The sequence below is a fragment of the Coenobita brevimanus genome, chromosome 49 (assembly GCF_032717465.1).
Source record: "Coenobita brevimanus isolate Jiangsu-jjx chromosome 49, ASM3271746v2, whole genome shotgun sequence".
Taxonomy (NCBI): Eukaryota; Metazoa; Arthropoda; class Malacostraca; order Decapoda; family Coenobitidae; genus Coenobita; species Coenobita brevimanus.
This window is the reverse complement of record NC_137002.1, coordinates 22,442,628-22,466,455: the sequence shown is the minus strand read 5'-3', so window position 1 is coordinate 22,466,455 and position 23,828 is coordinate 22,442,628. Positions and strand designations below refer to the sequence as shown.

General features: G+C 41.7%; 2 protein-coding genes across 2 annotated transcripts in view; both read left to right on the top strand.

Annotated features, from left to right (window-relative positions):
* Window positions 1-9,683, top strand: part of LOC145399556 (alpha-(1,3)-fucosyltransferase C-like) — a 15,297-nt gene extending 5,614 nt beyond the window's left edge. The window contains exons 4-9 of the mRNA XM_080272153.1: window positions 851-1,023; window positions 1,780-1,908; window positions 2,013-2,135; window positions 2,832-3,017; window positions 5,764-5,922; window positions 9,467-9,683. Of these exons, the coding sequence (XP_080128279.1) occupies window positions 851-1,023; window positions 1,780-1,908; window positions 2,013-2,135; window positions 2,832-3,017; window positions 5,764-5,922; window positions 9,467-9,683 (987 nt within the window). The remainder of the gene's footprint in view (window positions 1-850; window positions 1,024-1,779; window positions 1,909-2,012; window positions 2,136-2,831; window positions 3,018-5,763; window positions 5,923-9,466) is intronic.
* Window positions 9,684-22,260: 12,577 nt separating this feature from the next.
* Window positions 22,261-23,192, top strand: LOC145399555 (protein FAM200B-like). Its single transcript, XM_080272152.1, has 2 exons — window positions 22,261-22,400; window positions 22,472-23,192. The coding sequence occupies exons 1-2, from the start codon at window positions 22,261-22,263 to the stop codon at window positions 23,190-23,192; spliced, it is 861 nt and encodes a 286-aa protein (XP_080128278.1).
* Window positions 23,193-23,828: the final 636 nt, after the last annotated feature.

The following is a 23,828-nucleotide window of genomic DNA, read 5'->3' as shown; positions in this document are numbered from 1 at the left end:
CTGGAGAGGTTTACTCATAGTTTCGGACGAAAAATATTTCTCTCGCAATCATCTAAATGCAGTGTATCCAGGTATCTGAAACGGATCTTGAATTTGGCTCTCTATTATCTTGTTTTTATTTTTTCTTGGAAGGAAAAGTTTGCGGGTTTCTAGCCTTTAGGTCAGTCTTCCTTCCATATGAAAAAAAAAAAAAAAAAAAAAAAAAAATGCCTACAGTTCTGAGAGGCCATCGATACATGATTCATATTATTTTGTTGTTATTGTAACTGTTACACGAATTAGGAAACTCAATATCAAAATACAAGCAAATACTTAAGCAAAGGCAAACATTTGATATGTATAAAAAATAGCAATATTATCTAAACTCATGAAGGAATTTTAACCTATAAACATCATCCATTCCAAATGTGTTAGTAGATAAAATTTTTCCAAAAATAGAAAATTTTATTAAACACAGAGAATACTGATTTATGATACGTGACAATGGTTAATGCACTGATATCTAAGAGAACTTATGAAAATATTAAGTTGCCTAAAGAAACAATTCAAGAAGAGGCAAAGGCAAATAATACCTTGGGTTCTGACAGAATTCAAGTCATCCCTTAAAGAATATAAGTTTTCAAGATAATCATGATAACCTGCAAATGACCATGGCAGGAACAACAGAATTTTATAACATCACAAGCTAAAACATAATGTCCAGCTTTCTGTGTCAGACGTGGTTGTAAATCACTGAAATCATTGTAAGAGAAAATTGTATCTTTTGGCAAACTTTAACTTTGAATCTTTAACACCGAAATAAAACTTCTCACATATGCCTTATCCTAATTGCCTAATCTTATCTTTGCAGGCGTTCGGCTCCAAAGACTTTTACTATGGGTTAGGTCGTGAGCCATTCCTGCTAGCCAAGTGTCGTGTAAATACCTGCTTTGCCACTTCCAACCGCACCCGCTTCCCGCCCGACGAGATTGACGCCCTACTGTGGCATGTTCGATCTAATGACAAGACCTTCCCCACCCCGAGGTCAAGCACAATGTTGATATTTCAACTCACTTGACATTATCCAACTGGGTTTTCTTTAGGCATTTCCTGATAATAGTTTGGGTCTTCATAGTTCCTTTAAAAAATATACATGGAGTTTTCCAAATGAAAAACATGCACTAGAGCAGAGCAGTGACATGAAAATTTTTGCAGGAGATTATACAGTCTGACATACTGTATTATGTGCCGTAGAAAAGTCTGTGCACTCATGCAATATCTCAATAAATGCTGAACTCTTTATCCTTTAGCCTCGACACAGAGGACTTACGAGTGCAAATTGCTGTAGTAATTGTAGTGGTGGCTGAGGTGGCAGTAAGTCATGCTAGTGGTACTGATGAAAGCAGTAGTGTTAAGAATATCAGCGAGTTATGCAATAATGGTAATGGTGGCTAGAGTGATAGTAATGGAAATAGTTTCTCATCCTGGCAGTGCTGTTGAAAGTAGTACTGTTAGGAACGTCAGTTATTTTCCATAACGAAGTTATGTCAGTAGTAATGATGACAGACGCAGGTCATCAGTCGCTAAGATGTCGCTGGGCACAATTCTAATGTTGGTTGGGAGCATATACATATTTCATTAGTCAAGTAATACCTGTAGTGCACCATTATCATGGTTGACTAAAAAGGCAATGTAATAAAGATGAAACCACTGTTATTAACACTTAGTTCTTGCACCCACCGATTACCTATGAATTAAAATAGCATATCCAGAACTAATGGTGGTGTACATTTCCTGCAGGTGGCCTCATACTCGTTATGTGTTCTGGTTGATGGAGTCACCTGCACATGTGTTTGCTGACCTTGTGCCTTACAACAAAATCTTCAACTGGACGATGACGTACAAAGTCGACTCGGAATTCCCTCTTTTGTGAGTGATTCCTGTGTTTTTTTTGTCTGATGATAACAGTGTACTGCTGTTGCCGGTTTGCGTGCACTGCCTGGGACTGTGGCGTTGTTGTTATTGGCTTACAGGTACGGGAGGGTGTATCGTCGCCGCCACCCTCTGCCAGAGGACCACCGCAACTACGCCCAGGGCAAGACTAAGATGGCAGCGTGGTTTGTGTCTCACTGTAGTACTGCCAGCGGTAGAGAGATGTGAGTGGACAGCAGTGATCTTTCTTTTGTCTCAAGCAGAAAAGTACACAAGATCATAATTCATTCATTCAAAACAAAGGACATAAGAAAAAAAAAACATTGAATTACAAACATTGTCAAGTGATAAGTAATCATTAGAGTAGTACATTAGTTACCTGGAACAGTACATTGTTTTATCTATATTTTGTCCACATTTTTCATTTTAAGATGCAATGCATTTAGGTAGCAGGAAGTGTGTGGTGAGAAGCTTTATTTAACCTGACAGAAATGAGCCACCCCAGTAATTGCAATACTGTCTTGATTGCCTGAAATTCTATGAGCCTTAGGGCTCGTCTACACCATCAATGAACATTTGTGGTGCTGGAGTTGAGTTAGGGGAAATGCGTGGCAAATGACTGTGTAGACTTGATGAGCTCAAACACCTCTCTTTCTTCTGCTTCACTATTTATAACGTGTTTCGTCACCAAGCTTTGAAACTTATGGATTGTGTTCTCTTGACACCGTAAGTTCTCACTGATCGTGTGGGCAAGGCCTTAGTAATGAGACAGGTACGAGTCTTCTTGGTTAGTTTGATTAATTGACCCTCTAGTCTGATAAGGCCACACTTGCAGTCAATTGAGATGGAAGGTGTTGCAGATTATCCTCGGGCTAGAGTTAATGAGTTGTGGCAGTCAGCGTATTTGTGTGTGTGTGCAGGCTGGTGAAAACGCTGCAGAAATGGTTAAAAGTGGACGTGTACGGGAGATGCGGCAAGTTGAAGTGTCCAAGGAGTGAACACGACGAGTGCATCGGGATGCTCAAGAAAGACTACAAGTTCTATCTGTCCTTTGAGAACTCTCTGTGTAAGGACTACGTCACAGAGAAGTTCTTCAATATGCTAAGGTAGGGAGAGGAGGAGAATAAGACTTGTACAGTATTTATTGCCACTTACTAATCTTGGCTATAAAATGCTAATGAAAATCTACTTCGTCCATCTGTCATCTTTTTTTTTTTTTTTTTTTATTGGAAGCATGGGAACTCGAGGTTTGCTACTTGTGTGAGCTGTAATGCCCAACCTTTCCTCGGATGTAAACCCTATAGGCCCCATCCGATGTGTGTGTGTGTGTGTGTGTGTGTGTGTGTGTGTGTGTGTGTGTGTGTGTGTGTGTGTGTGTGTTTTATGCGAGTAAGAAGGAACCAAAGGCTAGGAGCCAGCAAACAATTCCTTCCAAGAAAAAAACAAAAACAATACAAAAGTGAGCCAAATTCAAGATCCGATCATTTCGGGATGCCTGGACACACTGCGTTTGAAAGACTGGAGATCATAGGAAGTCAGAAATACAGACAGAGGGAGACAGTTCCAGAGTTGACCTGTTGCATAAATGAAGGACTGGGAGTAACGGTTAACTTTTGCATTAGAGAGTTGGACAGAAAAAGGATGAGAGTTTGTTGCTAGACGGGTGCTACGCGCCCGTCGTAGAGGTGGAGGGATGCAAGCAGACAGTTCAGAGGAGCAGTGACCATCGAAGTAGCGACAGAAAAGAGATAAAGCGGCAACAGTGCGGCGAAGAGACAGAGGTTGAAGGGAGCCAGTAAGAGGAGGAGAGTTAATGAGACGAAAAGCCTTTGACTCTACCCTATTGAGAAGAGCTGTATGTGGGGAGTCTCCCCACACATGAGAGTTGTACTCTACACAGGGGCGAATAAAATCCGTGTATAAAGTCAACAACTGTGCAGGGGTAAAGAAGGTACGGAGTCAGCTTAGCACACCTAATCTCTTGGAAGCTGAGTTTATAAGAGATGTTATATAATCTTTCCAAGATAAATCCCGAGTGCATGAAACCCCAAGCATGTTCATGGATGATGCAGGCTTGAGCTGGATATTATTAAACATTAGTGGGTACTCCTGTGGAAGAGTTTGTCTTGTTGATGGGTGTGAAAACTGAGTCTTCGATGCATTAGAAACAACAAGATTATTTTTACCCCAGTCAGAGATACGAACCAAGTCAAACATTAGGTGTGGCATAGCCTCATCCCTTGTTTGCTGAAGTAACTGCTGGGATGGACGTTGTGGGAACCGAATGGAAAGGTGAAGGGTGGAATCATCATGCGCGCGCACGCTCGTGTGTGTGTGTGTGTGTGTGTGTGTGTGTGTGTGTGTGTGTGTGTGTGCTCGCGCGCGTGTGTGTGCACTTTGGCGTTATCTGACTGGATTGTGAAGGTCTTCTTTGTGACTTTTCAGTCACAAATGTTTCTCTTAATACTTAGGAAATATGGAGGACGGGGGGAGGTGTACAGCCCCAAACTCTGTCCGTTATCGCATTTAGTTTAAAATAACATAATTTACCCTAACTTACCTTAACTTAGCCTAATCTAACTTTATTTTAACGTAAATAAAGCAGCTAGGGAATACCCCACTCCTTGTTTACAATGTACTGTATTAAAAGAAGGATTTGCAAAGATAGATAGATGGATAGACAGAGAGATGGACAGAGACAGATATTCACTGATTATAAGCCGAATCTGGAATGTTATAAATACTGCAGTTCTTTTACATTTTTAGCTGGTAATTTCTGACCTACTGCTGACTACTACATCTCTTGTCCCTCAGAATTAAGAACAGTAGTTATAATGGCATAACTAAATTGTTGCCGTCATATCTAGTCTGGCCTGAACCACTGTCATAGTCATCTAGATATACTGAACACTTTGAACTCATTTTTGTGGCGTTGTTATATTGAACGATGTCCGCTGCCACAAAGAGTTATTTTTGTAAGGCAGCAGTTTCAGACACTTGAAATGACCCTGTTACTATTTCATCTTTATCGTGCTGAAGTGATCCATTATTACTGTAAAGCAGCTGCACTGAGCCTATTTTTTTTTTCTGGCCTCATTGGACTGATCCGCTATTAATATAATCTCTGGACTGATCCATTGATAATAATAGTAATCTCTGGAGTGATTCATTATTAATAATACCTCATTAGACTGGCCCATTAGTATTATCTCATTAGACTGATCCAGTTGAACCTCACTGAAATGATAGGGTAATATAACCTCTCTCGGCTGATGCAGAAATGATTTTGCAGGTCTGATCGGTTTTTAACGTAATCTTTCTGGACTGATCCATTTTTTAACTTTATCTTTCTGGACTGATCCATTTTTTAACTTTATCTTTCTGGACTGATCCATTTTTTTTTTTTTTTTTGTGTCCGACTCTGGGCAAAGGCTTCAGGGCCTATATCTCGGGGGCAGTAGCCTATCCCAAGGCCCAGTAGTCCTCCTACACCTCCACATGTCACCACTTCGGCGCTAACACTCACCGTCCATATTGAATACATGCTAGGGCTGTCTCATACAGGACTGGTGTATTGGTATTAGCGGGGGTACTTTTATGACATGTCGGCGGGTCATCTGGTAGATCAGGAAAGTCTGCTTCTATGAAATTCAAATCCTTAAACCGTTCCCTGCCCCAGCCGGGATTCGAACCTGGGTCCATCAGGACTGCAGGCCGCCTCTCTACCGATTCAGCCACCGCCTCCCCCAAATATAATGTCTATGGACTGAACCATTATTACTTCAGCCTCTCTGAACTAGATCCTACAACTACAGAACTGTGGTGGGCTGACCTGTTTTGTCCTGCCCTCAGTGTGGATGTGGTACCGGTGGTGTACGGGCTGGCCAACTACTCAGCACTGGCGCCCCCTCACTCATATATCAACGCCCTCAGCTTCCCGAGTGCTAAGGCCCTAGCTGACTACCTCTTGTACCTGCACCACAACGACACCGCCTACAATGAATACTTCAGGTAAGATATACACCCACTCCTGTACCCACTCCTATCTCCGCACCACAACGCAGACAAATATTTAACCTTCTCTCTCCCCACACCTCAGTGCAGACAAATATTGAGCCACCTCTGTTCCCACAACACAACACAGTAACTATTTACCACCCCTGTCCCCACACCACAACATATATGTTCGTCTACTTCTTTCCACACCACAACACAGACAACGACATGGAAATTAATGATGGCAGCACATCTCCATAAATATCTTCCTTTTAACAGATTTTTATCTGAACATTGTCCTCGAGTTGCCCTCATCCCTGCTGCTGTTTCAGTTGAATCAAATATGTTCTCAAAACTAATGAACGTCGTGCATAAAAGTTTCATACGTGTAGAAAGTTTCTCAGTCACTTAAGTGATAAATACAGAAAGTTGTCGACTAAATATCACGGAATATGAACTGCATCTTGCATGATTTTATCCAGTGTAGGCCAAATTATATTAATAGATAGATAGATAGATAGATGGACATAGATATAGATAAACAGATAGACATTATATATATATATATATATATATATATATATATATATATATATATATATATATATATTATATATATATATTATATATATATATTATATATATATTATATATATATATATTATATATATATATATATATATATATATATATATATATATATATATATATATATATATATAATGAAAAGTCTGTATACAGCAGAAACTAATCTGGCAATGGTAGACTATGTACTTAATAATGCATTCTTGGTAAAGCGGAATAGTAGACTGTTTTCAAGATCTGTGTATTACTTTTACTTGCGAGCATTTAGTAAATAGTATTGCTAATTCATCCAGTACAAAGTCAGCTGCATCCTTAATGAGATCAGTGGCGAGACCGTCATCATTTCCTGCCTTACTCCTTTTCATACCTCTCAGACTGCATTACTTCTTCTAAGGTAATGCTGGAAATCACCGTCTCCTCCATTTCCCCATCCTGAACTGATTCTTCGATCGTGATGCTGCACTGTGAGGTTTTGCTTAATTTTTTATTTGTCATTAAAAACAAAATATTTTTCCAATACCATGCCTCTTTCCCTTAATGTTTCTTCATTTCTGTTCATGTTAAGTTTTCTGATACCTTCTTTATCTTTGTGCTTTCCTTTAAATCAGCTGCTTTAGATGGATCTCTCATTGCCTCACACTAATGATCCTTCTTTTCTTTATAAGTTCCTATGTACTCGTTGTGTTGTTCGAGGTTTCCTGCCTTCAATTTCTAGATGTGCTTCACGTACCTTGTTTTTTTCTATTAATTCTGTAACGGTACCTTATTTACCCACCAACTGTGAGAATTTATTTTGTAAAATGAACTAGACTCTGTTTCCTTCTCACTCACTGCTACGAGGTTTGGCTGTTTCTTTAATGTTATTTTTCTTTCTCTTTTGGAACCTATCATGACGACTTCTACCCATTTCATTATTTCTAATATTTACTTTTTTCAGCAGTCAAGTCTGTCACTGTGCCAGAATGTGATTCAGTGAGACTGAAATCTTTTTCATTGTATCACCTTTACCCCCCCCCCAATTCTGTATTGAACTTTTTCTTTTGAATGAAGATATTTTTCAAGCTACAACTTCTTTTTGCAATATCCGCAAGATTTTGCCTCTGGCATTCTGTTTACCCAGTTCAAAATGCAGTATTAGTCTTGCCTACCATTTTCATGCAGTATTTTACATTAAAAACTTCTATCACAAATGCATGAGGTTTTGTGGCTTTGTAACAGATATTGCCTACAACTTGTTTAATTTCTTCCTAAATATAAGCTGATCTTGGAGATAAACTTGAAGTTACTAACTTTTAATCAGTTTTATTAATTAGCCTAGAAGTATTTATACTCTTGAATTCTTTAGTATTACCGCTTAATGGTTTACTGATCAGAAATCCCATTATAGTGTTGCTCCTTTTCTCGTTTGCCCTGTCGCACAGTATGTGGCCGTCAAACAGTTATTCTATCAATGTCTCTCCTGGTCTTCTCACGTCTGTCGATCTGTAAATGGTGGCCGTTTGTCTTTGAGTTAGTTGTTCTAAGGGAAGGGGCACTGACCCTCCGCCTACCCACTTGTCACACAGGGAAAAAACATGGGTTGGTTATTTGATTACCACCCAGTGTTGTAAATGGTTTCCTGGCTTACAGGAAACCATTTGGCTTGTCACTTAATGTAAAAACCACCTGAAAAGGAAAGAAGAGTAATAAAAGTGACAGGAAAGATGGGAGAAATAGGGAGAGTGGCAGGCAGACACAGAAAAGGAATGATAAGGGTGGAGCAAGAAATAGGCAGCAGTACATCAGGTGAATGGATGATGGTCGCCATCACCTCCCACTAGAAAAAGGAGGCTCAGTGATGCTTGGGTTGAACTGAATACAGGCTTAGTAGAGTCCCAGGCCGCTCCACCTTACTTCATCTCGTTTCTTTCTTCTGTCTTCTCACCTCACTAAACCCTGTTTCTGCCACTGAGTTATATTTCATATAGTTCAGTGGCAGAGAAAAAAAAAAAAAAAAAAGGCAATGCTACGGCTCTCCATCATTTCCATACCACCTCTTCGTGACCGACACTATATTCTAGTGCTGATCTATTGTTACAGCCAAATTCTAGGCCAAGTCAGAGTAAAAGCAGTATAATATCATGGCAGCTCAGTGGCAGAGCGCCTGACTGGAGACCGAAGAGTCGTGAATTCTTGCCACGCCCGGGTAAGCTGCCTCGCCGGAAGAGGTAGCGCTCTCCTGTCACCTAGCTGGTTGTAGCAGCCGTGGCCCAGTGGGTTAGAGCGCAATGACCGAAGGGTCGGAGGTTTGAGACTTGAGTCCACCCAAGGGTCACTGGTAGACATCAGGAAGGTCATCCGGTCATAAAGTGCTACACGTTCCAAAACCAAAATCCTCTACCCAGGGGCAACGCCTTAGCCGTTATCGAAAAGGGGGACACGGCGTAAAACTCAGAAAAAAAAAATCCAGTTAATATCTGTTCTTCAAGAACAAAAACAAAATTAATTTCACGAACAAGAATTTGGAGGTTGAACATCCCAGAGATTGCATCCCAAACGAGGCTAGGTTGTATTTTTCATAGATTCTTAGTGTGTGTGGCAGGCAAGGGCATGTTGAACTGCATATAATTAAGTTTATATTTAATCATATCTATTATACAGGAAAATAGTACAGTTTTTTTTTTGTTTTTTTTTTTACTAATATAATCATTGTATGAATATTCTAAGTGATTTACCTTCTAATGTTTATGCCTACTTTATCTGTAGTATTTGACGGGTGGGAGGTGGATTTCTGAGTCATCCTACCTGAGCCTCGTAAAGCATTCATATCTTTATATCCTTGGACACGAGCTGCCTGGTATGGGTTAGCAGCCAACTATATCTACCCTCCCATTTTGTATTCTTATAACCCCTATCATGCTCTTTTAACCTAGATGAGAAATCAGTAGTTTTTAACAATATCATCAGTGTAATACTATGCTGAGTAACTTTTCAGGTGGAAGCGATTTCACACAGTGGCGAATGGCTGGGATGGGACCTCAAGGCCGTATTGTGACCTGTGTGAGAGACTGCACTCTGATGACACCACCAGCACCTATGATATACATAAATGGTTCATTACAGACTCTAACTGTTTGACCAAGAAAAGCTCACAGATCAGGCGCTTCATCCAGGGTCAAGCTCCCTTGTCTGTGACGGCGCGGGAAACGTAAACAAGTGACCCAATGCAAATATTACGCTGTTTCGTACGCTAGATGACTAGAGCCGTATTACTAGTCATGTTGTAGGCGTCGTAACTCTTTCTTTTAGCCAGCTATTTTGCATATTTCACGCTAACATTGTCTTGTATGATGTGTACATCGGGAAGGAGGTGGATGGAAACACGGGTGAAATAGAGATGAGCTTTATTCCTGACCGGTTTCGCCTGTGGCTTCTTCAGGGGTATTCCTGAAGTACCTCGGAAGAAGCCACAGGCGATACTGGTCTGGAATAAAGCTCACCTCTGTTTCACCCGTGTTTCCATCCACCTCTTTTCCACACTTGTCATAATGTCTCTACAGATGTGTATATCGTTTTAATATCAACATAGTTCGCTTCATTAACATGCAAGAGGATTCTGAGATGTAATAATTAGAATAAATTGCTCAGGAACAAGTGTTACGACAACTGCAAAAGCCACTTGCACTACGACACAGAGGCCCATGTTCTCGTCGGTTAAGGAAGCTCCCTAACACCTCTTCCTTAGCAATTTATTTCTAGATCCGGCTGAGTCACATAATTCTACCCGTCATTTATGCAAAAGGCGGCGATAATAGAACGGTCTAAACAACACAGAGGGCGATGAGGTGAAATATGCAAAATAGAATTAATCTCGTAGAAAGAGATGTTAGGAAGCTCTTTCACCGATAAGAATACTGGCCTAAATGTCTTCAGCCTCTCAGGGAATTAGGTTACAGTAGTGTAAAGAGGATCTTCTTATAGTCCTTTCACCGTAACCTGGTCCAGATTTTCGTTCTTTTGCAGCTTATTTCACATAGCTTAGTGGCAAAGAAAGACCAGAAAACGACTCCGCATCCATTCCATAGTGCTTCTTCGTGACTAGCATCAAAACCAAGGGCTAATCTATTGCTGTAACTCGAAATTCAAAATGGGGCAGTGACAATTTTCAGCCAAGTTAAATTAAAAAATATATATATATAATCATCCACGTAGCCAACTGTCATATGGCACACAAAAAACTTTTATCGGTATTGAGTTATGAAGTACAGTCCTGGAAATCATAGAGCAGTAGTTCATTAATTTGAATACTTCATCCAATATGTATAGGGTATGGTTAATTAAAGCTCCATTTAGAGGTATCAAGACTTTTTTTTCTTATGTTTAACGTTTCACCCTGGTCGGGGCTTCTGCAGACACTAATCATCTTTGTTAGAATCCTGGCCTCATGATTATATGAGTACATTTAAGCCGCTATCACATGGGGACCAGTGGATGCCCAAATTTGCCCTGGACATCCAAATCTGCTGCCAAGCGAATGCCGTGGATTGACAAATGCGGAATGTCATTAGACCCACTCCTGGGCGTCCACGCTCACTGTCGCTGTACAAAACTCTGTAGTCTCCTTCATCTCTATAGTTTTTTTCCTAGTTATGGCTGAGTAGCGTGCACTGATGCTGTCCTGAACTCCACAATACGCTCATGCTCCTCCTTTTTCGTGCAGAGGCTTCTTCTTCTTCTTCTTGCATGCCCGTGCAGGATGAAGACTGCAAAACCAATTGCAAAAGTCATTAGTTGGTGCAGTTGCACAGCTGTTGTTGTTGTTGATAAACACACCGTCTACTAGGGAGTCGTGACAAAAGACCTTGGCTGTGGCCAGCTGGGTGGGGTGAACTTCATTAGGAAGAAGGTGGCCGTCGACGCTCGCTGTGTGATAGGGAAAGCTGGGTTTGGACGTACATTCTGTTCTGCATCCTGTGTACAGTGGCCCCATGTGATAGCTGCTTTAGGCTTGACACAGAAGGGGGGAAGGAGGAGGAGAGACGAGGAACATTGGGTAGCTATGATTACATCCTCGTATGTGACCAAACGTCTGTGTGCGTGTTTTGTGTAAATCATTAAGAGCAATAATAATACTAATATTGATAAATAATAGTAATAATAATAATAGTAATAATAATAATAATAAAAATTATTATTATGATAATGATGATGATAATAATGATGATAATAATAATACACACACACACACACACACACACACACACACACACACACACACACACACACACACACACAAAATAAATAAACCTTTCGCTTTAGATTAACAATGCAAATACTGTAATTCTCTAGCCTGTTGACAGAAGAAATATAAGCTGTTAGTCGGCAAGGCAAGCCCGTCTTGCCAACTCAAACTTAAGCACTCAGTTTAGACTGCAGCAGATTCTGTGATATTCGGTTCAACTGGCCAGTAGAGTTAATAATACCATTTTTCTTTACTACACCAGGTACTATTTAACTGTAGGATTTACTATAGCTTTTTCTTTCTAATACTAAATTTCATTAAATTTGGAAGATATTTTTTGAACTAGAGGTACATAAGCCTCCGTTTACTTCTTTATGACGAGAGATGTTTCATAAGCTGAAATAAATTGCCTGAATGAAGCTAGAATAATATTTTAAAAAGATATGGTTTGAAAACGTTTGTTACGTGACAATCTCCATACATAGTCGTGGACACACACACACACACACACACACACACACACACACACACACACACACACACACAGAGTCCTGCTGACATATTTATGATAGTTATTCTATCCGCAAGAGAGTATGTTTTCGCCTATGTTTGTTTGCTAGTTTGTCTGTTAGCAAGGGTACTCAAAAACTAAAAGAGATTCGGACCAAATTTGGTGGGTATATAGTCCATGTCCCAGGAAACAATCGATTAACTCTTAGGGCTTATCCGGGTAGCATTACAAATTCTGGATCAGGAAAACATTTTTTCTTGAACCCTAATCAGTAATAAGAAAACCTAACCCATTGTGAAGAGTGGTTTGGGAATTACGTTGCCCTTGTCAGAGAGATGCAGTCCAATGAGTGCCGTTCTAGTTATAGTTGTTGTTGTCGTTGTAGTTGATGTTGTAGTTGTTGTAGCTGTTGTAGAAATGGTTATAGTAATTGTTGTTGTAGTTGTTATTGCAGATGTTGATTTTTTTTTGTAGTTGTGACTGTCGTTGTTGCTATCATTGTTTAGTAGTAGTAGTAGTAGTAGTAGTAGTAGTAGTAGTAGTAGTAGTAGCTGTAGTAGTATCATCATTATTATTATTGTTATTATTATTATTATTATTATTACTATTTACTTATTTATGTACTCTAGTATTAGTTATTAATTCATTTATCTACTGCATTGGTTTGAATAAATATTATCTCAATTTACTGATATTTTTCTGTTTTGACGATCGTGTTTGCATTGTTTCTTGCATTCACCATTGATTTTCTCTTTTGACAGTTGAATTAATGATTTTACATATTCTCCTATTTAAGCTTCTTTCACTGCCACCTAATTTGTGTCCTTAAATATATGATGTTAAGTATCCTCGCTGTGATTAAACCTGTTTCTGGAGTACATGTTTAGTAATTCATTTTTGTACAAGGTTTAATACTAGTCATGTATAGACAGGTAGAAGGAGATTGACTGATAGATGGATAAAGAGAGAGAGAGAGAGAGAGAGAGAGAGAGAGAGAGGGGGGGAGGGAGGGAGGGAGAAGGGGGGGGAGAATAAAAATCCATTAGTTTCATGCAGTGGCTAACATACTGACTAATATAGCACTGAGTTTTCACCGAGATGTCTGGCAGGTAAATATAGGCAATATCTGTTTCTCTCAAGTAAAGCACTCGTTGATACTGGTTTAGACTGAAATGCTTAGCTAAAAAGAGGTTTAACAACACTTCAGTCCTGTATTTCGGTTTCTCTCTCTCTCTCCCTCTCTCCATCTATCTATCTATCTATCTGTCTATCTACTGTATCTATGTCTATCTGCCTAAATATTTATATCTGTTTGCATATCTATCTATTTGCTTATCTTTTTGTCAATCCATCTGTCAACACACACCTTAATCTCTGAAGCGATAGCCAAAAACTAATTCATTTCTAGCTTAGCACAAAAAAGTAATGGTAATAAAGTGCAATGGAAAGGATGTAGTGTTTTCAGACGTTGCCTGCGATCAATCTCCATCCATTGCTGGGTGCACACAGAACAAGAGCAGGCTGAACCGTGTTGGGCACGGTGCAAAGCGTTGCCTGTATGGAAGGCAGCCGTGACACTGGCGCCGTGGCAGCCAGGGTCACGGCGAGAAAACAGACATTGTGAAAGCGGCCTAAATAATTGCTCAAAATGATTCAGCTGCTGTGCGATGCGAAATATTGTGTGTGTGTGTGTGTGTGTGTGTGTGTGTGTGTGTGTGTGTGTGTGTGTGTGTACACTGCTAACTCACCTGCAGGTCCTTGTGTGTTGCGGAGACGGCTCAGGCTGCTGGTGTGGGCGTGGGGATGGCAGTGAATGTGCTGAAATGAGACAGAGGAAATAAGCATGTATACCTATTAATTAAACATGGAGTTAATTATCACATGCGTGTATACTGGCACTTATTAATTCAATACCCTCACAGCGCACACGCACACACACACACACACACACACACACACACACACACACACGCGCACACACACACACACACACACACACACACACACACACACACACTCTTAACATCTACAATTACTACTCGTACACTTTATTAATGTTATGTTTCATTGGGAATGTATACGCTTGTCCAATGTATTTATGTATAGATATAAACCATAATTACATGTACTGTATATGGTATTACCAAACAAGACAATGTTAAGGTATTATATATAGCAAGAATAAATCGCTACAGGATGGGTGTTACGAAGCCTACGTGATTGACTGATGGCCCAGGCTGTCTGTCGTTCACGGCTCATTTCACGGTTCGGTGGCAGAAAAAGACAATGCTGTGGCTGTACATCGTTGCCACCGCATTTTTTCGTGACTAGCATCATATTTTAATGCTGACCTACCGTTATAACTCAGCACTCAAGGTGGACAGTGGCAATTTTAGGCCAATTTGAGTAGAAGGAGTATATAGTTTTATTACTATTATTATTATTATTATTATTAATATTATCATCATCATCATTATTATTATTATTATTATTATTATTCCTGCCACCTCCAGACGATTTTACTCAGCTTGATGTGACAAGAGCGAATTCTATAGGGAACACAGGAGACTCCGCAACACCTGCTCCTTAGCGATTTATTTCCCATATTGCACCTTAATATTTATCCTTCCCATCACTAACATGGAGTTTTCATCAATACCATAAAGGTAGATCTGTTACGAAATAAAAGTTGGAATAAGGCAGTGAGTCTGCGTTACCATGGAGATCACCTCTCCTTGCTGGCAAGGGAGAGAGAGAGAGAGAGAGAGAGAGGAACTAAGGCCTGGGATGATTTATAACTATGGCCCGTGGGTGTTGTGAGAGCGTCAGGCTGGCATTTATAAAGGATCCTAACTAATCTACAGTATAAACTCAACGCCATAAGTTATCTAGTATGACAGGTGGTTTGTTTGTCATATTTTGTCACTGTAATATTGACTAATTAGTTTGTAAAGTGTTTGTTAGTTGCCTGAGTGATGCTAAGCGTCTATACAGGCAGTTATATACACAGTTTATGTTTAGAACAGTTTATAAATACAGCACAGGTTTTGGCTGAACTAAATCAGCGGGTTTGCCTAATGTGCTGTTAGTGTAGATAGGTTGTCTGTTTTAATCACACTACATAACTACTCAATAAATTGCCTCCTTCCTGCATACATAATTAACAGTAGTAGCACAGAAATAAATCAAGGCAGCTAAAATACTATTACCATTAAAACAGTAAGTTGCATTGCTTGGTGGTGCTGTAGTAAAGACTGTCAGGTTTGGATACCAAGAACAGAAACAGCAGGTATAAGTTGACCTGAGCCTTTCCAATCACTTTACCTGGTATATTTTGTACAGTCAAACTTAGCCTGACATCTGGCCTGTCTTGTCCTACCCTAACAAATGTTCTGTTCTCACACAGCATCAGTCTTGGCCTATCCTCTCCTATTTTCCCTTTCTGCACTACACCCTCCTTTCATCCACCACACCAACCACTTCACACCAACCATGCTTCGAACCTGCCAGTGCTCTAGCATTTTCCTAAATACTCGGGTTTAATTTACCCAACTGATGGTGCAATTAATGTTGTTACATGGCATGTGTTCACTTGGGTTCAGCCAGACAGCCGCATCAATGATAACTGCAGCTTAAACACACATTACCTGACGTGAAGGAAGCAGTTCAACCCAAACCTTGAACCTTTTCCAGCACAGACTGACACACAACAGTTCCCACATCAGCACTGCATTACCTGTTGACCAGCTGTGGATTTTACCACCAGGATAATAAGAAAATAAAGGAGATATACCCTAGCAAATATAGTTACTTGTAATATTAACACCATACAAACCATCACTTTATTACAAACTAGGAAGTAAAGCTGTTTTTATTTGTCTTAAGAGTGTAACTGGGATGGTACGTTTCCTCCTTAAATTGGCAATACTGAAAGACTATTATTTTTGGCCTAAATAATGTTGTTCAGGTACACAGGCGATACATAAGTGATCCAGTGTTGTAATAACCATATACACACCCGCCTGTACCAAAAACACACAGCTGGCAGGTGAAGTTAGTGAAATATCGCCATTTTTATGCTGGTCACCGCGGAATGAGGATAAGAGCGACGTCTCTCTCTCTCGTTAGCCAGTAAGGAGAGATGAAATTGACGAGAAAGCAAATATCTCCATGGCAACGCAGACTCCCGGTCTTATTTCAACTGACACTTGAGAATTCCTAACACATCTTGCTTAGCGATTCATTCTGCATATCAGACCTAGTTAATGAGTTTGGAAGTTAGTGTGTGAAACAAAATCTGAAACTAAATTATAGCAACGACTAAAATTACCGTCTTTGAGAGGAATGATGTCAGTGATGCTATACTCATTCTACACTAACTTGGCCTAAAACTGCCATCACTCTACTCTGAATTGTGACTAGTAGCCAGAGATTAACACTAGTATATGATGCCAGTCACGAATCGGTGCTAGGGAACGGATGAAGAGAACATAGGTTGCACCTAAAAATGCCGTCTCTCCACCATGAATGCCAGGCTGCAATAATTATAGTTCCCCACCAGAGTACAGTGTTGGTCACGACGTGCAGCGAAAGGGATGTAGAGCCAAAGCAGTTTTTTTCTGCCACTGAGACATGTGAAATAAGCTACAACCAACACCTGGGCTAAGTTAAGGTGAAAAAAATGTCAAGCTAGTCACGAAGAAGTGCTATGAGTGATGTACAGCCACAGCATTGTCTTTTTCTGCCAATCAGCTGTGAAGTAAGCTGTACAACGACGACAATTTGGGCCATGTTAAGGTGAAAGAACTATAGGCCATGTGTTATTCTGTGCACCAGGCCAACCCATCTCAGAGTACTATGTATGTATGTGATAAACTATATATGTATGTATATGTATGTATGTATGTATATGTGTATGTATGTATGTATATGTGTATGTATGTATGTATGTATGTACAGTCAATGTGTTATTCTGTGCACCAGGCCAACCCATCTCAGAGTACTATGAACATAACAGTATTGAAGCAGGAGACAAACTGATTGCACTGCTGCTGAATAATGTATGTATATATGTATGTATGTATATGCGTATGTATGTATGTATGTACGGTATGTATGTACTGTATGTACGTATGTACGAAGTATGTATGTGTATTTATGAATGTACAGTGTGTGTACGTATGTATGTATTATGTATGTATATGTGTATATATGTACAATGTGTGTGCATGTATATGTATGTATATATGTATGTATGCACATGTGTATGTACAGTATGTATGTAAAGTGTGTGTGTGCATGTATCTGTATGTATGTATGTACAGTATGTGTGAATGTATAATATATTATATGTATATATGTATAATGGATATATATATATATATATATATATATATAAATATGTATGTATGTATGTAGTTGTCCACTACAAGCACTACACCATGTCTTCTTTATCTTTGTATTATGGTAGTCACACACACACTTTTTCAGTCACCTGCTACGTGAAATAAGCTGCAATTGGATGACACTTTGGACCAAGTTAAGGTGCACCAACTAGTCATCTTTCACAGGCATTATCTACGGTAACTTTCTCTTTCCCTGTCGCCTGAGATACTGGTGTGGATGTGGATGTGATAGACAGCGTTAGGAGGAATACACAGAGGTGGTTTGGCCATTTGGTGGGGATGGGAAGCGAAAGACTCGCGTGGAGAGTGAGTGAGTGAGGTGGAAGGGGAGGCCGAGGATGAGATGGAGGGATGGAGTGGAGAGGTATTTGAGAGAGGGGGATGTGAGCTGGATGCAGGGCAGTGAAATGGCGGGGGACAGGGCGACGTGTAGGCGATTTGTTTGTGGCCACATCTTACGGGATTAAGGCGTCTGGCAATAGATAGATAATGATCCCTATCCCAATTCTAACCTGATAATGATCCCTACCCATTTCAGTTCGGTTGACAGCCAAGTGTAGTCAGTTTGGTTGGTTGATCTGACTAGTAACCAAGGAGATTCACATTACCCCGTAACTAAGGCTCATCGAATTTCACGTAAACACGACCTAGTATACAGGTTGGGGGGCGGGGGGGGTTTGATCTGACTAGTAACCAAGGAGACTCATTCGAATTTCACGTAACCACAACTAAGTATTCTGGCTGTGACTGACTATAGCAATAATAATAATAATAATAATAATAAATACTGCACCACACATTAACTGTATGATAATCAGCTTATACACTACTACAACCATCATGCTAACTATCCTACTTAGCGATAGGATAAGGTAGCATCCAGAAACATTTACGTCAGATTCAAACAGCCAGGGGGAACAAGCCGTCGCCGGTGGTGGTGGTGGTGGTGGTGGTGGTGGTGGTGGTGGTGGTGGTGGTGGTGGTGGTGGTGGTGGTGGTGGGGTGGGTGGTGGTGGTGGTGGTGTTGGGGGTGGTGGTGGTAGCGGGTGTGTGTGTGTGGGGTGTGTGTGTGTGTGGTGGGGTGGTGGTGGTGGAGTGTGTGGTGGTAGAGTGTGCGGTGGTGGTGGTGGTGGTGGTGGTGGTGGTAGAGTGGTGGTGGTGGTGGTGGTAGAGTGGGTGGTGGTGGTGGTGGTGGTGGTGGTGGTGGTGGTGGTGTGTGTGGTGGTGTGGTGGTGGTGGTGGTGGTGGTGTGGTGGTGGTGGTGGTGGTGGTGGTGTGGTGGTGGTGGGGTGGTGGTGGTGGTGGTGTTGGTGGTGTGGTGGTGGTGGTGGTGGTGGTGGTGGTGGTGGTGGTGGTGGTGGTGGTGGTGGTGGTGGTGGTGGTGGTGGTGGTGGTAGAGTGGTGGTGGTGGTGGTGGTGGTGGTAGAGTGTGTGGTGGTGGTGGTGGTGGTGGTAGTGTGTGGTGGTGGTGGTGGTGGTTGGTGGTGGTGGTGGTGGTGGTGGTGGTGGTGGTGGTGGTGGTGGTGGTGGTGGTGGTGGTGGTGGTGGTGGTGGTGGTGGTGGTGGTGGTGGTGGTGGTGGTGGTGGTGGTGGTGGTGGTGGTGGTGGTGGTGGTGGTGGTGGTGGTGGTGGTGGTGGTGGTGGTGGTGGTGGTGGTGGTGGTGGTGGTGGTGGTGGTGGTGGTGGTGGTGGTGGTGGTGGTGGTGGTGGTGGTGGTGGTTGGTGGTGGTGGTGGTGGTGGTGGTGGTGGTGGTGGTGGTGGTGGTGGTGGTGGTGGTGGTGGTGGGTGGTGGTGGTGGTGGTGGTGGTGGTGGTGGTGGTGGTGGTGGTGGTGGTGGTGGTGGTGGTGGTGGTGGTGGTGGTGGTGGTGGTGGTGGTGGTGGTGGTGGTGGTGGTGGTTGATGATTGATGATTGATGATGATGAAGGCGGTAATAATAATGATGATGGTATTTAAACATAAATCGTGCTAGTAGAATGACCCGGTATTGTGTTGCCAAATATACCTTACAACACTAGATACAGGAGTATGGCCAATGACAACACCAACATGATATATAAACAACAGGCTTAATTATACTGTGAACTGGTGGCCACGGTAACAATTGGACCTGCCATCGTCACTTGTCCATCAATCACATCTCTTAACCATACTGTAGCTTCTTCTACTCTCTAACTCATGGGCATTCTCTCTCTCTCTCTCTCTCTCTCTCTAAATCATAGGCTATCTCTTAACCATGCTGCAATTTCTTCTTCAACTCTCTCTAATCCATGGGCACTCCCACTCACACTCTCTCTCCAAATCACATCTCTCTCTCTCTCTCTCTCTCTCAATCATAGGCTCTCTCTTAACCATGCTGCAATTTCTTCTTCTACTCTCTCTAACCCATGGGCACTCCCACTCACACTCTCTCTCCAAATCACATCTCTTAACCACACTGAACTTTCTTCTACTCTAACTCATGGGCGCTCTCACTCACTCACTCACTCCTTAAATCATATTTCTTGACCATACTGCAGTTTCTTTTTCACTCTCTCTAACTCATGAACACTCTCTCTCTCTCTCTCTCTGAATATATATATATATATATATATATATATATATATATATATATATATATACATACATATATATATATATATATATATATATATATATATATATATATATATATATATATATATATATATATATATATATATATATATATATATATATTACATCTCTTAACCATGCTGCAGTTTCTTTTACTCTCCAACTCCCCCTCTCCCAACCCTGGGGTCGCCAAGCCCTCAAAATATCAAACATGTTCAATTCCCGATTATGTGATGTTTGCAGCATATATTTACATATTGGTTGAAGATTTTGGAGATCGTGTTATATACTGCTGATAAAGTGGCCAGTCATGGCTCAGACTGAACGTGGACGGTTCACGTTTGTAGGACACGAGATGTTCACGTACCAAACGCGTATGGCACTCAGGGATACCAACATTGAATATACATTCTTATATTTTTATACAGATAAATATATACATAAGTACATAAACATAAATCAACAACGCGTATATATTTTTCTTTACTACGAATTCCGCCAGAAGTCTACGGATTTTCCGCTGATGTTTTTACTAACACGCTGTATGGCTGTGGGCGGAGGCACGTTTCAGGCCACCACTCGAGCTGTACGGTCGTAACGGCAAACACTCTTTACCAACTTGTTCATCTTCTGTCGGTAAGTTGATGTATTTTTACCCGTATATTGAATTGCAATGTGCTGTATAGTTTTCACTCAGTCTTTCTTTCTTTAAAATTCCTAGGTGAATATGAGAAAAAAACTATTTCACTTGCCGACGAAATATTGCACCAAAGTATGTCAGTGAAAGGCACCGTTCACTATATTTAGAGAGCGAGGGGGACAAGGAAAGAGGAGGAGAAGGAGGGGGGCAAAGGAAGAGGAGGAGGGGAAGGGGGCACTTTCCTTGCCGCCTCCCCCTCCTACTCTTTCCTTGACCCCCTCCCCATCCTCTTTACTCCTCCCCCTCCCTTTTCCTTGTCCTCCTTTCCTCCTCTTTCTTGCCTCCTCCCCCTCCTTTTTCTTTGACCCCTCCCCCTGCTCCTCTTTCCTTGTCCCCTCCCCTTCTCCTTTTTACTCCTCCCCTTTCTTTTTCCTTGTCCCTCCCTTCCCCCTCTTTTTTCTTTGTCCCCTTCCCCTCCTCCTCTTTCCTTGCCCCCTTTCCTCTTTACTTCTCCCCCTCCTCTTTCCTTGGCCCCCTCCCGTCCTCCTCTTTCCTTGGCCCCCTCCCCTCCTCCTCTTTCCTTGGCCCCCTCCCCTCCTTCATTTTCCTTGGCCCCCTCCCCTCCTCCTTGGCCTCCTACCCTCCTTCATTTTCCTTGGCTCCTTCCTCTCCTCTTTCCTTGGCCCCCTCACCTCCTCCTCTTTCCTTGGCCCCCTCCCCGCCTTCATTTTCCTTGGCCCCCTCCCCTCCTCCTCTTTCCTTGGCTCCCTCCCCTCCTCCTCTTTCCTTGGCCTTCTACCCTCCATTTTCCTTGGCTCCTTCCCCTCCTCTTTCCTTGGCCCCCTCCCCCTCTCCCCTCCTGGCGGACGGTACCAAACAGCATCTTTTGTCTGACTTATTATTAAGCAAGTATAAATTTCTTTTCAGATTCTTCAGTGATGTCCAGAAAGCGGGTGTACAAAGAAGAATTCCTTGACATTGGGTTTACGCTTCTCATCGATCGTGGGGTCGAAAAACCTCAATGTGTTAGATGTGGGGAAGTGCTCAGCCATGAGTCGCTTAAAGAAAACAAGCTCGAGCGCCATCTCCACGGAAAACACCCGACGCTGGCGGGGAAAGACCGCCAGTATTTCAAGAGGAAAGAAGAACAACTGCAGCGTCAGCGGTTGGACACCCCTATGAACACAGGAGTGTATTCTGTTCGACAAGCAACAACTGCATCCTATCTGGTTGCAAAAAGAATTGCTAAGTGTAAACAGCCACATATAATTGGGGAAAAGTTGGTGAAGCCAGCAGTCCTTGATGTGGTTTGTACTATTTTCGGAGATGATGCGGTGAAAGAAAAAAAAAAACTATTCCACTGTCAGACAACACAATTAGCCGACGGATTCAAGGGATGTCGGAAAACATCAAAGAACAGGTAGTGGCTGCCATCAAGGAGAGCGGAAACTTCAGCCTGCAGTTGGATGAGTCAACTGACGTCAGTGACGATGCACAGCTCTTGGTATATGTGCGGTACCAAGGGAAGAATGACATGTAAGAGAAATTCCTGTTCTGTAAACGACTGGACACGACAACAGGTGAAGATCTGTTCAATTGGTTGACAGCTTCATCAAGAAAGAAGGCCTCAGCTGGGATCAGTGCTTCAGTGTGTGCACGGGTGGTGCACCTGCAATGCTAGGGGCACATCAGGGTTTCACCGCTAGGGTGAAACAAGTCAACCCCGAAGTGATAATGACTCACTGTCTGCTACACCGGGAAAACCTTGCCTCCCGGAAACTGTCACTTGAGCTTAACTCTGTGATAAAAGATGTGATTCAAATAGTGAATTTTATTAAACCATCAGCTCTGAATTCAAGGCTGTTCAGTCAGATGTGCTCTGACATGGGGTCGGAATATGAACACCTGCTTTACTACTCATCTGTCAGGTGGCTGTCCCGAGGGAAAGTGCTCCAGAGAGTGTTTGAAATGCGTGCAGAGGTTGAAATCTTCTTGAACGAGAAGAAACATGCACTGGCATCAAGGCTTGCAGAACCAAGGTGGTTGCTTAAACTGGCATATCCAACAGACATATTTACAGTGTTAAATTTGCTGAATATATTCATGGAAGGAACAGAAAAAACTCATCTCTATGTGTTAGAAAAGCTCAAGGCATTCAAGGCGAAACTGAGGTCGTGGAAGGGAAAGATTGAGCGGGGGAAAACTGCATCCCTTCCACTTTCGAACCTTTTTCTGGAAGATGAAGACGCCACGCTTCTGGACGAACAAAGTGTCATTGTTGAGCACCTTGAGAAGTTGAGTGAGGAGTTTGACATATATTCCGGATGAAGAGTTGCATGAGAAATACAAATGGGGGCGCAGACCCTTCCATGTCCACGTTAAAGACCTCTCAGAAGAAGAGTCTTCCATCCCAGATCTGCAAGAGGAGCGAGGCGCAACATGATGAAACAGTCACTATACTCAGTTTTTTTTTTTTTTTATCGAGGCGAAGATGCATAGTGATGATTAGCTGGATGCAACATTACTTCATAATCTCTTTACTCGTTAGCATTATTAATTGACAACATATATCTGAGGGAGAAATTTCGGTTAATGAATGTTATTCGGACATGTTGCATTCAGCCAATGATCACCAACTTGCGAAGTGTATCTTCGCCTCAGTAAAAAAAACTGGGTATAGGAGTGACCTGGACTACTGTGAAGAAGGAGAAACCAGTCCTTGGCAGTGAGGCTGTGAAAGTGCTGTTGCCGTTCGTTACAACCTATCTGTGCGGATCAGGGTTTGCATATCTGGCTGCCATCAAAACGAAAACCAGAAATTGGTTGCAACCTGAACATGATTTGAAGGTAGCACTTTCTACGACTGAGCCATGAATGGAGAAGCTTACCAGCGAGATCCTGGCCCAAGGCTCCCATTAAAATCAATTTATCAGTTGATAAAAAACATTTTTATTTTAGTTTGTC